Here is a 15,310-nt window from a genome sequence, read left to right on the forward strand (position 1 = left end):
GCTGTGGATCATCTGCCACCAGGCTGCTTAGCAGATTAAAGGTCCCACATCTCCCCACTTTAAATGCTACAGGGAGCACGCCCTCCATCAGCACTCAGGACTCTTAAATCCTCGCCCGTCCCTGCAGAGTCACACTTCTTCAGGCTCGCCGTGGTTCCTCCCGCTCGGGTCAAACAGTTTGTTTGTACCGTCACCTGTTGAAGGTCAGGTGGTGATCGAGCTGCTGAGGCTCTGTCACGGACCCGGTTCCGGGGACTCGGGGTCCGTGAGCAGTGGGGACTATAATTATCAGTATTATTATTATTATTTTGTGATGTGTGTGTCTTCTGCACAATGCTGTCATGTCTGTGTTCCACTTATTGTATGTGTAGGCAGGGTGTGTGTGTGTATTTGTGTGTGTCTGCGGGTGTGGCTGTTGGATGGATGACACCTGAAGTCCCTGCCACACACCTGCTGCTGATCAGGGCTCGTCGGGGGAGCTTAGGAGAGCGTTGGAGCTCCCACTGACGCGGGATCGTTGCGTTACATCCCAAGTTAGGGTGTCAGTGTACGGTAGTGCAGCTCGTGTATGCCCGTGGGGTCAGTGTTGACGGCTGTTTTCCTGCAGGTGGAACCAGAAGGACAGCACGCACAGGGTGTGCAGGAACACGACAGCAGGGAGCACGAGCACTGACGTCGGAGGGGAACACACACGCGGGAGTCTAGGGAGCAACGGGGATTTAGTGTGCATCTGTTATTTACCTCACTGTAAAACACACTGTTCACTAAAGAGTCCAGCTTTCGGGTCCTTCTTCCCCACATCCCCACATGACAGGCTCAGCTGAGGTCTGCTGGTTCTTTAAAACAGGGGTCACCAATCCCAGTCCACGACGGCCAGTGTCCTGCAGGTTTTAGATGTGTGCTTGATCCACCACCGCTGATTTAATGGCTAAATTACCTTCTCAAGATGTCAAGTTCTCCAGAGGCCTGGTAATGAACTAATCGTTTGCTTCAGGTGTGTTGGCCCAGGGTGAGATCTAAAACCTGCAGGGACACCGGCCCTTGTGGACTTTTTTCAATTCTTTTTGAATTTTATTTTGTCTTTTGTGTGTCTCACCTGCTCGTTTTTAAAGCTTTGTTCAAGCCTACTCTTCGTGCTGGATCTGATTTTCTTGCAGCTTTTAGGCGATGATCCGTTTTCCTTTTTTCAGGATTTTCCGGGACATGCCAAGCTGTTAACATATTCTTTAATGTGTTTAAATACTGCTCCTGAACCATGTTCCCACTTCAGTTCCAGCATGAAAACCTCTCCTGCTGTTAAAAATCAAACCTGTGCTATCAGCAGGATAAAAAAGAAGCTGTTTTACTTCATTACGGAGTGAAATCTCGCCCCTCTGCCGCCTCATGTGCCAGAACTGCTACTTCCAGGCCCGTTAAAAACCTGCGGTGCTCCGTCAGCCATCTGGCTGCTGAACGAGCTGGCAGAACTGACGCTGCTGGCAGAAACAAAGACGATGGTGAGGAGGAGGCTTTTCCCGACTTTCCGCAGTCATCCGAGCTGATTGTTTCATCACCCACTTGGCTCCTTCTCCTCATCATCTTCTTCAGATAAGTGTGTTAAAACTCTTCCAACACATTTTTACTTCCCTGCAGGAAACTGAAAACAGTCGGAAGGAAATCCACAACGAGGCTCAGCTGACAGACTTCCCGACTTCAGTTTTTAATGAGACCAACAGCAGGTGGAAAATCTGTCTGTTCATCGGATTCTTTAGCTCTTCGAACAAAACACCAAACAACACGTAGATTCCCTCGGACTGCATTATGTGTGGATTTATCTTTTCATTATAGCGCAGACTGAATTTAGGTGATTTTAATAAGAGATGCTGCGTCTGGAGCCCGACTCCAATGTTTTTCTCGAACTGAAAACTTTGTTTCAGCACAAACTTTGGTAATGACAGCAGATGGCTGCCTGTTGCCACTCTGCTATCTGACTGGCATTTACTCACAGTTGGCAGAACTTCACTTAGAAACAAAGCGAAGCTGCAGTCTCTGTGAACAAAGACCATTGTCTTCTCCAGAAAACATCTCAAAGTAAAAGGACTGAACGCAGCCGACCATCAACCTGAAATATCCTGAACGCATCCTCCACACGGTCGTCGCAGTAACGCACCACTGCATTTAGTCAGGCTGAAAACGTCTGCGATCAGGTCAGCGAGCTAATTCCTGTGTTTTCCTTGAGCCACATTTAAAACAGACGTTTCAGATGATTCATGTGAAATTATTCCTGTTGATTTGATTCGTTTGGCGACACTTGAGCTCACTCCCACAAGCCGTCCCTCAGCAGTCTCAAACATTAGCTCGTGCCAGGTTAGACTAATCACAAAGTTCAACAGCTCAGACGCCGGCACAGACTCCACATAGAGTCGAGCAAACAAAGTGAACAAGCGAGCTAAGTCCACCACCTGTCAATAAGTCTCCAATAACACCAGAAAAAGTTGCCAGATCTGTCGCTAGTCGCTCTTTAGAAAAAATGTCACTCAAAGGGTCTGAAAACTCGCTAAATATAGCGACAAAGTTGCTAAGTCGGCAACACTGGAAGACACACTGAACCACAGACAAATGTAGTGGAGGACCTGCATTCTGCTTCAAGGCCACCAGGGGGCGAAACCTGTGGTTGAACAAAGACTCCCCGGTCTATGGAAGACAACGGGAAAACGTTCTTGCCTAGACCAGTGTTTCCCACCCTTTTGGAGCCACGGCACATATTTCCCATTAGAAAAATCGCACGGCACACCACCAAACAAAAATGTCACAAAAAGCATATTGATACTTTTCCCCAGCGAAACAGGTGTGGTGGAAAGCGCTCGGTTTGTCCCCAGTGTACCTTTTTTGCTTTCTTCTGACCATTACTCATGCTAGAGCCTTCAGGGTCGGCGTTCCACCTAATCAGGTGGAACCAGACAATCTTCCACGGTACACCGGATCATTTCAGTGGTTGGGAAACACTGGTCTAGACCAGATCAGTCAACACCTTCCTGATGAGTTTCGGGGCTCAGTCACTCATTTCAGCTGAATTATCCTGCATATGTAACCTGCTTCCTCACAGCCGCTCACCACATATGGTTTCAGCTCACAAGTGGGTGACGTTCCACTGACTTCATCCATCTATGGCTTGAACATAGACGTCCGTCTGTTGACGATCCTCATTCCAGGTACTAGATCCTTGTTTGGGTAAAAATACGTTCCTTCAACCTTCAGGCAACAACCAGTGAAATAACTGCTGGCAATGTAAATTTCCAGGTTCTCAACTTGGATGCAAACAACTGAAGTGACAGCCAATTAGAGGGAAGGATACTGCTGTGATTGACACATGAGGGTTACCTAGGCCAGCGGTCCCCAACCTTTTTCGCGCCACGGACCGGTTCATGCCCGACAATATTTTCACGGACCGGCCTTTAAGGTGTCGCGGATGAATACAACAAAATAAAACTGGTACCAAAAAAAAGAAGATTTATTCATAACACACGTGAAAAGACCCAGGAAAACCGAGTTAACGATAAAAACGATAACAAAATAACGCTGAAAACTGATAAAAACCCTGAAAACCGTACATTTCACACCTGAGCCTCAACTCTCGCGGCCCGGTACCAAACGACTCACGGACCGGTACCGGGCCGAGGCCCAGGGGTTGGGGACCGCTGACCTAGGCAACCAGAGCCTGGAATTTCCTCTAGCAACCGATTTACAGAGGGAATGTTGTATATCTGGAATGGGCTTAACTCTGAACACTGACAGATGATGCTTACCCATCAGGCACTGGGCTTTTACAGGGATCCATGTGACGAGCTGTTACACATTCAGTGTTTTGTCTTTTTCTTTGAGCTATTTTTTCTTTTTCCATCCATCTATCAGCACCAAACCCCCAAATGTACACTTAAAAACAAACTGCTGTAATATTGAGCTTTTTTACATGGGAGACACTTTTGGTGCCTCTAGTGGACACAAGAGGAACTGCAGATTAAGTTTAAACATGAACATCTGAACATAGAAGTTCAGATTTTCAGGTGTAGTTTGTAGTGAAAACGTTCTGAAAAAAGCTGGATTATGACTTTCAGCCTCGTCAGCTGCTGCTCGGTTAGCAAACACACGTGTGTCATGTGGAGAGGCTGAAAACTCATTTTGTGTCTCAGGCAGACAAATAATGATTTTTATCAAGTCAGATTTTTATAAATGTTGTGAGAGCGTGCATGAACCGGTCATTCCACAACTTCAGTGAGCGAAACACACACACACACACACACACACACACACGAATGTGTTTTATTCCCACTTTATTGTGTCTGCTGCACGCAGGCTGTAATGGAGTCTCTGAAAAGCTGCTGGCTGACAAAAACACGGCAAACAATTAGCTTTTCATCGAGAAAAGAAAAGAAGCCCGAAGAGAAGCTCAGACTTCTGTTTACTGATGTTTTTCTGAAGTGCTGATCTATTAGCAGAAGCTTTGGAAGTCTGTCGGTGTTACAAACTTCACTGGGAACAAAAAGAGCCGTTCAGACCTTCAGCTGAAGTGAGGCTGATGACTGACAGCTTCCTAATGTTTACCTGTGAAAGCACACACACACACGGCAGGCGTCCTCTGGCAGATCTCAGTCTCACTCTTCAGTTTCGTGACACTCAGGCTCATTTATTCCTGTTTACTTGTTTTCATTGGCTCTCAGCTATTTGTCAGGTGTGTGGAAAAATAGAAACTTCAGTTTTCATTCAACTGTTTCAGAGAAGTTTCTTAAATGGAAGTAAGATCGTCTGACGGGAGGCTTGAAGTTAAATAAAGACCATAAATAATAAAGAGGGAACTGTGACTCACCTGTCCCAGCGTGCACTCCACCGATCCCAGGAAGATCGCCTCCTTCAGGCCGTTGTGGCTGCTGTTGATGTCGTACAGCTCGAAGCGCAGACGCTGCACCTCTTCAAAATAAAAGTCCAGCGTGAAAACCTTTGAGTAGGTAGGGTTGACGCAGCTGCGGATCACCTCCGTCCGATCCACCTGCAGGACACCAAAGGACGAAATAACGTGAGTTATTGCTCGATGGCTTGCACCTGCACGTTTACTGCAAATATTACATGAACATGAGTGGTATGAAAGCTAATCCAAGGTGCGACTTTTCATTCTTTCATTCCTGTCGTGCACAAATATGTGTGATTATTAATTTTCCAGAGTCATGAGGAATCATGACTGCATTACATCGGTTTTTTAGAACACTAGCAGGTGCAGCAGAAGCAGCATTGTGTAGAAGTCTGAAGGACTCCAGCAACCATCAAAGGTAAGCGCGTCTTCACAGCGAACGAGCCACAGATCAGAAGCATGTTCAGGTTCAGACTCTAAATGCTGAGTCCCTCTTTATCGCCCGCGGCGTCTCTGGGAGAAATTTTAGCAACTCAGCCTGAACTCTGGAGTCATCGTGGCTCAGCATCCAGCCCGTCAGCCTGAGTTTGCAGTCGGAGACGTTGTCTGCTTTCTAAATCAAATTCAAGTTGAAGGTCATAGTTTTCACACGTTGGGGGAGTCAGAGTGACTAACCTGGGCTAACAGGGAGCATTTCACCCGGTGCAGTCCCACATCACTGCATCTAGTGACGGTTTTGAAGGGCAGGCTTTGTTGGCACAGTCTCAGAATTTCTTCTTTTTCTCAATCTTTGTTTTAAACTTTAACATTATTTTATTACTTAATTATTTTTCTGTGTAAATTACATCAATGAAAACTTTTTTTTTGGTTAAATAAATGTAAACTCAAATGAGAGTTGGTTTTTGTTTTCTTTTTAATCTTTTTATCTAAAACAGGATAAAGTGAAGCTCACTTCTGTCTGACCTGTGAAAACATCCTGAACTTTTACGTCAGTAAGTGCTGATGTTATGATGTAGCTGCTAGCTTCTGCTAGCTTCTGCTAGCTTCTGCTAGCTTCTGCTAGCTTCTGCTAGCTTCTGCTAGCTTCTGCTAGCTTCTGCTAGCTTCTGCTAGCTTCTGCTAGCTTCTGCTAGACTGTGTTATGAAAACTGTCTTTAACGTGGATCTCATATTGTTGGACTTGGACATTTAGTGAACAAACATATGATGTGAGAACGTAATCAAACTGTTTATTTTTTAGGACGCGTGACATTAGCTGGTATAATGTTAGCTTATCACCAGGTGTTGTTGGATTTGGTGCTTTATTCAAATGCAGCTGAGAACAGGTGAGTCTTCAACCTGGATTTAAATAAACTGAGTGTTTCAGCTGATCTGAGGCTTTCTGGGAGTTTGTTCCAGATATGTGGAGCATAAAAGCTGAATGCAGCTTCTCCGTGTCTGGTTCTGACTCTGGGAACTGATAAAAAACCGGATCCAGATGACCTGAGGGATCTGGAAGGTTCATACTGGCTCAGGAGGTCACTGATGTATTTTGGTCCTAAACCATTCAGAGCTTTAAAGACCAGCATCAGGCCTAGCCTTTAGCTTTCCCTGTGGCCTTTTACTTTTCAACAGATTTTCAGATGGCTACTTTTAGATGGATGGTTTCTGATATAGATCCAGGGTCCTTTGATAATGGAGCAAATCTGTTCTGCAGTTTCACAATCAGTTGTTTTGGAGGTTTGTTGTTAACCTTCCTATTCACGGTTGTCCAGTCCTGTTTCCTCCCGTATACAGGGGTAGAAGAGCTTCTCTGTCTCGTAGGAAGTGAAGGCCAGTCTCCAGTACTGCAATCTTCTGCAGGAGGCTGTGGTAGTCATCTGTGGAGAGGGAAGGCATCTTGTTGCTAGTTAGCCTAGCGGTTAGCACCTTTCCAGGCTATTGAGGCTGTTTGGTGCCCAGACGCTGTAATCAGGCTTCAGCTGTGTCTAGGCCACAGACACACGGAGTGCTGAGGATAAGGTAACTATAAAAATGTTGCTGTTTCTGTTAAGAACACTTTAGTCCTAATGATCTATAAGTGTCCAGAAGCTATCGCAGGTAAGCTCACACGGGAAAAAGGGAAAAAATCAGCATAAAAATCAATAAAAATCAGTAAAAGAAGCAACGCATTTAAAGAGCAAAGAGAGGAAGCGTCCACACTCACAAAAGGGGGAGGAGCATTTTAGAGGCCTGACTTCAGTTCAGGAGACGAGGCTTGAGGTGATGATGGTCCTGAGTCAGGTGACCCAGTGTTGATGTTTGGATTCTTTGATTTTCTGTGATTTTGTGCTTTTCTGGTGGTTTAGCTTTTTGTATTTTCTGGCTCTGAGTTCTTCAGTGCTTTCTGATTTCTAGTTCGTAGGTTTTGTTCCATGTTTAGTGTGTCGTGTCTCTAATGTAGGTTTGGTTCTGTCTTCATGTTTGTTCCATGTCCCACGCTCAGTCGTGTCTCCATGTCGTAGTTTGTTACTCTTGTCTCTGTGCTCCCTCTGTTCCTTATGTTCTGTCAATTTCAGTGTCAGCCTCTGGTTTCCTGTTTTATTTTGATAGTTCTGTGTGAGTATATTCAGTTTTGGGTCCTCCCCGTCTCGTTGTGTCAGATTAGTCCCAGCTGTGTTTCCCTTGTGTATTTAACCATCGCACACCCTCATGGCTGAGTGTTTCCTTTGTGTTCCCAGTAATTTCTCAATGTTCTGTTCCTGGTTTGTTTTCTAGTTCCCAGTTCAGTTTGTTGTATTCATCGCTCGAGTTTTTCCAGCAATAAAGCTGTTTTGAGTTTCCTCTCTGTGTATGAGTCCTGGGTTTGGGTCCTACATCCTTCCTGCCACACAGCTGAGGGGAGGTGAAGGAGGAGAACGACATGGTGAAACTGTACACGTACAAATGTTAAATGGTCACCGTTTAAAAGAGCTACTTGTGATCTTTAAATCTAAGAGTACATATGATGTGAAACCACTACATTCAACATGAAGGGCAAGATGGCGCCTTCCACAAACTCTCATCACTTCTATGTATTTTCAATGGATTCAGTCTGTTTTTATCAGCACACATCAATTTGTGGGGAGATGTATGTCCACAGTAATCAGTGTACGAGTACAATATACGTTATTGTTTCTCCTACTGACTCACACAGTCAGTGTGTGACTGACTGTGTGAGTCACACACTGACTGTGTGAGTCCACACTCCCCGTGGTGTAAAACGTGCAGCTCTAAGGATCACAGTGTGAGATCTGATCCATAAGTCAGAGCAGGAAAGTGACTGTGGTCAGGAAGTGATGAAGTCTTAAATTAGCAGCGAGCTGCTGAGAAGCTGCGTGCAGTCGAAGTCCTCGTCCAACAGTCAGAGTCATCCTCGTCTCCTCGTTTTAAGGGACAGATGGTGAATCAGCTGAAAAGAAATCCAGCGTGGAGCGTGAGAGGAAACCCGACGTCCTGCGAGTGTCTGAGAACGAGTGTAAGAGCTCCGCTGGCTCCGAAACATCTGAAAGCAGGAAATCATCCCACAGGTTCGCTCAGCAGTTTGATGTGAAAACAAAAGGTCCTGAAGATCTGCAGTCTTGGCGTCTCTCATTAGTCAGGAACAGAAGCGTTCAAGCATCCGTCAAGGCTTTTTTGTTTCCTCTGTAAAACAAATGAGCAGTTTATGATAAAGAGAAGATGTCAGCATGAAGATGAAGGTCCCGCTCTGATCATAAATTCAGCTGCTGCACGTTTCACTGCAAAGAGTCTGAACTGTGAGAGATGAAATCTGAATTTGTTTCAGGAAAAACTGAAGACAAGTGTTTCATACCTGCACCTGCAGCACTGTCTAATACATGGAAGCCAATAAATGTTTCACTTTCCACACGTGCCCATGAGCAAGGCTTTGGATGCTGCCAAGCGAGCCAACAAAGCTGCGACAGCAACCCTGAAACGTAAAAGAAGAGCACGAGGACCGAGTTCTGGACTGGACCGGGCTGGACTCCAAGCTGAAACCTGGAACAGCAGGACCAGAACAGACCCCCCGCCCCTCCCAGAGCTGAGACCGAGCAACACTGGGAGAACATCCGGGTCGAGGAGGCGTCCCACAACACCAAGAGACTGAAGTAAGCACAGACCACAAGAACCCGTCCTCACTGCAAAACCTGAAACATGCAAATGTGACCCTGCGTCTGGAGACTCGGTGGTTTGTGCTGCTATTATCTGCATTCTGTGATTTAGTGGGTTCATGTCCTTTAGCCATTGTTTAGTGTTTTTTGGTCTTTAGGTTTTGTTACTGCGCCTCCTTTGTGTCCCTTGTGTTACGTCTAGTCGTCGTTGCCTCTGTGTTCGTGTGTTTCCTGTTTTACTTTGACAGTCTGCGTCCCGTGTCAGTGTATTCGGTTTTGCTTCCTCCCGGTCTCGTCATGTCTGATTGTTCACAGCTGTGTTCCCTCCGTTCCTCCATCTTCCTCCGTGCTGCCTCTGCATTTCCTGGTTTCTCAGGCCTTGCTTCTGGTCTTCGTCCTCAGGTTATGTGTTATAGTTTTCCCCAGTCTGGGCTTTTGTTAGTTCTCTCACTTCTGTTTGCAGTGTTTTGCCAGAAATAAAGGCTCACTTTTCGTTATCATCCACCCTCGTCTCTGTGGCTGCATTTGGGTCCACATTCTCCTCACGCCATGGCGTCTGCGTCAGCAGACGTGACACAGAACAGCGAACACGGGACAGAACGCGAAGGATGTTCAAACCTTCAAACTGCTCTCCTCTCACACATCATCTCATCCATGAAGCTCATCTGGAAGCTGAGGGGCGGGCACTTCCTGAGAGACTTCCTTTTTTTCTTTATTAAATGTAGTCATATTATACAGTAATACTCAGATTACCACATATTACCGTTCTGTCCAGATACGGTCAGTGTGTGAATATGAATGACATTAAAAAGGGAGGATATAAAACTCAACAAAAAGAAACACACACATCATCATCATCATTAAACTCATCATTGGTTCCTTTTAGTTCATATTTAATTTCCCAAACCTCAAATGTCACATCCCTGGGCCATCTGAGGGGGACTCAGGACCGTTCCAGTTTACAGAAACAAGATGAAGAGCGAGAGAAACGGCGTTATAGATAATTATTGAGCAGGTAGCATTTGAAGCTCACAGTAATGATGGCAGTCAGAGGATCCGACTAAAAGCCAGAATGCACTGAGCGTGAGCACAACAGGAGGACTGAAGCTGATTCATGCCAGAGTTCACTTTAGTGTAATGGAGGCGATGCACAGCTAGTGTCAGCTTCCATCTGAAAGGGTCTGCTGATGAGGCAACATCTCACAAATGAATCCATAAATCTGGGAAATGATGTCCTTATTATCTACACTGTGTGTGTGTGTGTGTGTGTGTGTGTGTGTGTGTGTGTGTGTGTGTGTGTGTGTGTGTGTGTGTGTGTAAATTTCCCTGGTAGTTATTCAAAGGATGCAAATATGCCAAAGAACAAATCCCTGATCAGATGTATCCCACTCCTGTGCCATGCCTGCGAGGCCGCGTCCGTTCCAGTAAAATGTTATTAATATAACAGATAAAACTCACAAAGTGATTCACAACAAAAAGGCTAAAAATATAAACACCGAGTGTTGAACGAGTTTAGCTGCTTTTCAAGAGTCCACGGAGCTGAGGTGCAGTTCCAGAGCCTGGGGTGTCGTCAGGCCCCAAAATGTTTGTTTTCTTAGAAAGCACCAATCAAAGCAGAAATACTGTGTGACATCATTCACGAGTCACAATCACAGTCATGGATACGCTGGCTTCTGCTGGGATGGTGTTGCTGCAAAGCGCGGTGATGGAAGCGCTCTGCGCTCGCTTCCTGAACCACAACCACGCGTGAAGAGTGCGGAAAACCGAAGCTCAAGCAAAGTCCAGCACGCCGTCACTGTCACTGGTGTGCACGCACAGGAAATCATTTTTCAAATCTGAACTTAACTTTTACCTTCTCTTTATATTTTTACATGCTGCCATTGTTTCAAGCATTTCAAGTTGCTGTACATCAATCCAACCGTTACATCCCAGATTTGAATCATATGTTTGCATTAAGTCCAGAGTAACTACATAAACTGCAATAAAAATTAAAATCATTTTTGGTTTTTTGTTCTTTTATTTTACACATATTTGTAGTTACAGAAATGTCAGAGGTAGCTGCCTCCACCAGTGTGTGAATGTGAGAGTGAATGAATAGTGGAACTGCAGAGCGCTTTGAGGGTCTCGAAAAGCTCTCTATAAATGCAATCCATCATCGTTGTTGTTGTTGTTGTTGTTATTAGAGATGGACCGATCCGATATTACGTATCGGTCCGATACTGACGTAAATTACTGGATTGGATATCGGCGAGAAATAAAAAATGTAATCCGATCCATTAAATATCATGAAAACACCTCACAAAACTTGCTACACGGCGTAACTCGGCTCATAACCGTAGTCCGTGGGAGTAGTGTGCATCACGTGATAGAGCGGCTGTGTGTATTTGTAGCCTCGCTACCAAACCAGCATTTCATCTCCGAGGAAGTTATCCCAGAGAGAAGTAAAGCAAGTGTGTAAGTTCATCTCTGAATGTTTGTAAAGCATTCCCACGTTAAGCTTAACAACCGATATATGGAGCGACTGCCTCTCTCTCTCTCTCTCCTGCTGCTACTTAAATCATGAAACTGATCAATGATCAGCTGATCGGCTTTTCTGTCGCGAGTCCGTCTCTCTTCTTAGTTTTTGGCCCACTTCTCACCAGAAAGAGGAAACCAGCAGCTGAACAACAGCAGCACTATTATCTTTTTCTACGCAGCTGACGGCTGGTAACTGTGCAGGGGCGGATCTAGCAAAGTTTAGCCAGGGGGGCCGATAGGGCATTAACAGGGAAAAGGGGGCACAAAGACATACTTTTCTTTCTTATTCTCATTTAAAATGTCGAGCTTTTAATAAATAATTATCTGAATCTGACACCCAAAGTTTTAATCTGATGTAAAATATATAGAAGTCCATTACTGTATATAGTAACTGTTAAGTCTAATATACCCTAGTAAGCTGTAGTACTTTTTCCTTTGGGAACCATCTGTGCAGTCTGCAGTTCTGTTGAAGAAAGATGTTGAATCTATTTAATTATTCTTGAAAAATAATTTATTTCTGTGCATTTTTTTTTTCACACTGCATCAAATTAAATTTGATTACCTCGATTAAGCATCATGAGGTGGAGGGTGGGGGGTGGTTCCCTATTTTTTTTTTGCTGGGAGTTTGAAACCCTGTTAGTTAGGTTGCTTAATATTTCTGCTAAGTGCTCTTTAAAATACCAGAATAGGGAGGATGCTGCAGGTTTAAGTTTATTAGATTGATCAGTTTTGCTGAACTATGAAATATTTTGGGCGCAGTGTATTTTTTACATACGGGTATAACAGAATAGCTTTAGTGTTGTTGCTTATTTAAACTTGAGTGTAAACTTATACAAAATGCAGCAAGATATTAAAAAACGTTTTATTGATTAAAAAACACTATATCGGATTCATATCGGTATCGGCAGATATCCAAATTTATGATATCGGTATCGGACATAAAAAAGTGGTATGGTGCCATCTCTAGTTGTTATCAGTGTTGGTCAAGTTACTTGAAAAAAGTAATCAGTAACTAATTACTGATTACTTCCCCAAAAAAGTAATCCCGTTACTTTACTGATTACTTATTTTCAAAAGTAATTAAGTACTTAGTTACTTAGTTACTTTTTAAAAACACGATTTACAACCTGAACAGGTGATAAAGTGATAGATCTTTCAGCTCAATTCTACTTTTTCTGCATAATCCATCATACAAAATGTAATCAAATGGAAAAGTCTCTTTTTAAAACTTGTTTTATTAGTTTTAATCTTTTAACTTTATGCATCAAGCAAAAATTTAATTATCTGCAACATTCTCTGACTGGAAGAAATTAGTTTAACATTTAAACCTATTTTCTGCACATTCCAGCACATAAAATAAAATATTTTGTGTGTTTACACTCAGTCTTTCAAATAGATGCAAGTAAAACACAGCAGAAAATAAATAAAATCAAAGACTAGCGGTCCTGTTGCTCTATTTTCACCTGTAAAGCAGGAGTGGGGCAGGCGGAGGTTTACCCTGGTGCAGGTGAGCTGCAGCGGTCAGTGGAAGAATCCACGAGTTTCTCTGTGAGTTTCCCATTACGTCGTAGCTACTCGGTGCTTGCTCGGAAGTTTAGGGGTTTTTTTCGCTGTAAAAAGAAGTTTTCTTCCCACGAACAACAGACGCTAATGTTTTTGTCACTTTTTATGGAATCAAACTCAAAGTAAGGTCAGTACTTCCACGCTTTAAACGCTGCAGCTCATACTCTCTCCGCACTCGATATATGATCCATTGTTGATCTGCGCACAGCTGTTGTCACGAACGTCGCACTCGCTTACGTCACTGTCATGAGACATTCTCGCAAAAAATCACGGTTTTAGTAACGCAGTAACGCAGCGTTCCTACGGGAAAGTAACGGTAATCTAATTACCGTTTTTGCAATAGTAATCCCTTACTTTACTCATTACTTAAAAAAAGTAATCGGATTACAGTAACGCGCCCATCTCTGATTGTTATTATTATTATTATTGTTATTCCTCAAAACTGTAAATGCAAAAAAGTTGCACAAAATAATTTCCAACCACAGGAAATTTATTTATAGTGTCTTCATAGTTTCATTTTTGAGTGACGTCACTTCCACTTTTGGCAGGTAATGGCGGGCGTGTGCGAGTCCGCACTGATGTTAATTCCAACGTAGGAAGTGCTATGAACAGCTGATCAGATCAGCAAAGTGCGTTTCTGGATTATAGTGTTTTTGTTGTTGTCAGTGCTTTTAATTATTGCGCTAGCTTATGTGGTTGCAATTCTAGCGGGATTTAAAACTAGTTATGTGCTTAAAAGGGTTGATGGTATCTTTAATGTGTTCAGCCTCAAAAATAAAGTCAGGAGCAGATTAGAAAAGAAGACAGGAAAACAGAAAGTGAGCACTGAAGCTGAGCAGATCTGTTCCATCTACCTGTCGTTCCTCTTTCAGCTGCTCAAAGTTAAAGTGAAAATAACATTTTTCCCACTGATCTGAGGTCAAAACTGAGGCAGAGCTCAGAAGTTACACGAATATTAATAAACACACCTGTAGATCCTCACAAAAAACCCATCTAACAAATGACTCGGTCGTCCAGGTGAAGACAAAAGAATAAAGACTGAAGTAAATCTGTTGAGCCAATCAGAGAGCTGCTTCAGCAGAAACGCCACGGTTACACTTTTTATTCTCATTAATGTGAAGCTGCAAACACGCAAAAGCTTCAGGAGAAAATCGACCAAATCGAGCCAAAAGTCAAAAGCAGAGACTTCAGCACCAACTATGAAAGCAGCGTTTCGCTTCTTTGGGTTTCCAGGAGACAAACTCATGTTTCTGTTGTTTCCACATGTTTATCACGTCGGCGCTGACTCGTCTGCTGAGCATCACACACAGAGCAGGTCAGACTCACAGGAGAGACGATGAGCAAATTCTGCTTCACATCCGACGACGACGATGATGATGATGGCGGAGACCCTGATTGACCCAGGCGCTGTGTTAGTCGACAGACAGGCTGCAGCAGCCTGAGCAGCTCACCTGTAACAGAGCCTCAGAGCAGAGATCCTGCAGCGGGACGATGAGGCCAAACATCACATCCAGGTGATTATCCTCAGGTACACCTGACAGTCTGTCACAATCAGGGGGCTGACTGTGTGTAGAGGGAAAGATGGACCCAAATGCAGACGAAACAAAACGTGACTTGAATAACCAAAAACGAGCCAAATAACTGCAAACAAAAAGCAAAACTAACAATAAACTAAACTGGGAGCTGAATTAAATAAAAACAACAGGACCTGACATGAGAAAACTTGACACGAACTCTTGGCCTGAAAACAAAGCAGACGATCTGACAACGACACACTGAAAACAGAGGAACACATGAACAGCTGACTGACATGAGCCCAGTGACAGGACAGGGGAAGTGAAACTAAATACACGAGAATCCTTCAAAATAAAACAGGAAACACTGAAACTAGACATGACAACACAAGCTTAGCAGACCTAACACGCGATGAACGATACAAGAACCCAAACACAGACACCAAGGAAACAATAAATAATGACAGCCTTTAACCTCAACTAAAAGCTAAACAGGAACGACACATGAACTAATCACAAATCTAAAATGAGACCCAGCCTGTGACACGCCTCAGTGTGTCAGCACAGAGCGAGCAGAGCACCATTAACTTATTTTATTTCCACCAAAACATTAAATCAAACTTCTTGTGGCACTCGCTAACATCGTCAGCCTGCCCCAAGAGTCTGAACTGTAGGGGGCAGTAAAGGGAGAAGAAAACCACAAAAGAAGAAATTGACCACAAATA

The 15,310-nt window shown here is 43.9% G+C and overlaps 1 protein-coding gene across 2 annotated transcripts in view; it reads right to left on the bottom strand.

Moving 5' to 3' along the window:
- Positions 1 to 15,310, bottom strand: part of cpne4a (copine IVa) — a 103,565-nt gene that overhangs the window by 53,159 nt on the left and 35,096 nt on the right. For both annotated transcript variants that reach the window (XM_084944552.1, XM_084944551.1), the window contains exon 3: positions 4,844 to 5,023. In XM_084944552.1, the coding sequence (XP_084800678.1) occupies positions 4,844 to 5,023 (180 nt within the window). The remainder of the gene's footprint in view (positions 1 to 4,843; positions 5,024 to 15,310) is intronic.

This window comes from Perissodus microlepis, chromosome 11, assembly GCF_051167445.1.
Source record: "Perissodus microlepis isolate ML-2025 ecotype Zambia chromosome 11, ASM5116744v1, whole genome shotgun sequence".
NCBI classification, from domain to species: domain Eukaryota; kingdom Metazoa; phylum Chordata; class Actinopteri; order Cichliformes; family Cichlidae; genus Perissodus; species Perissodus microlepis.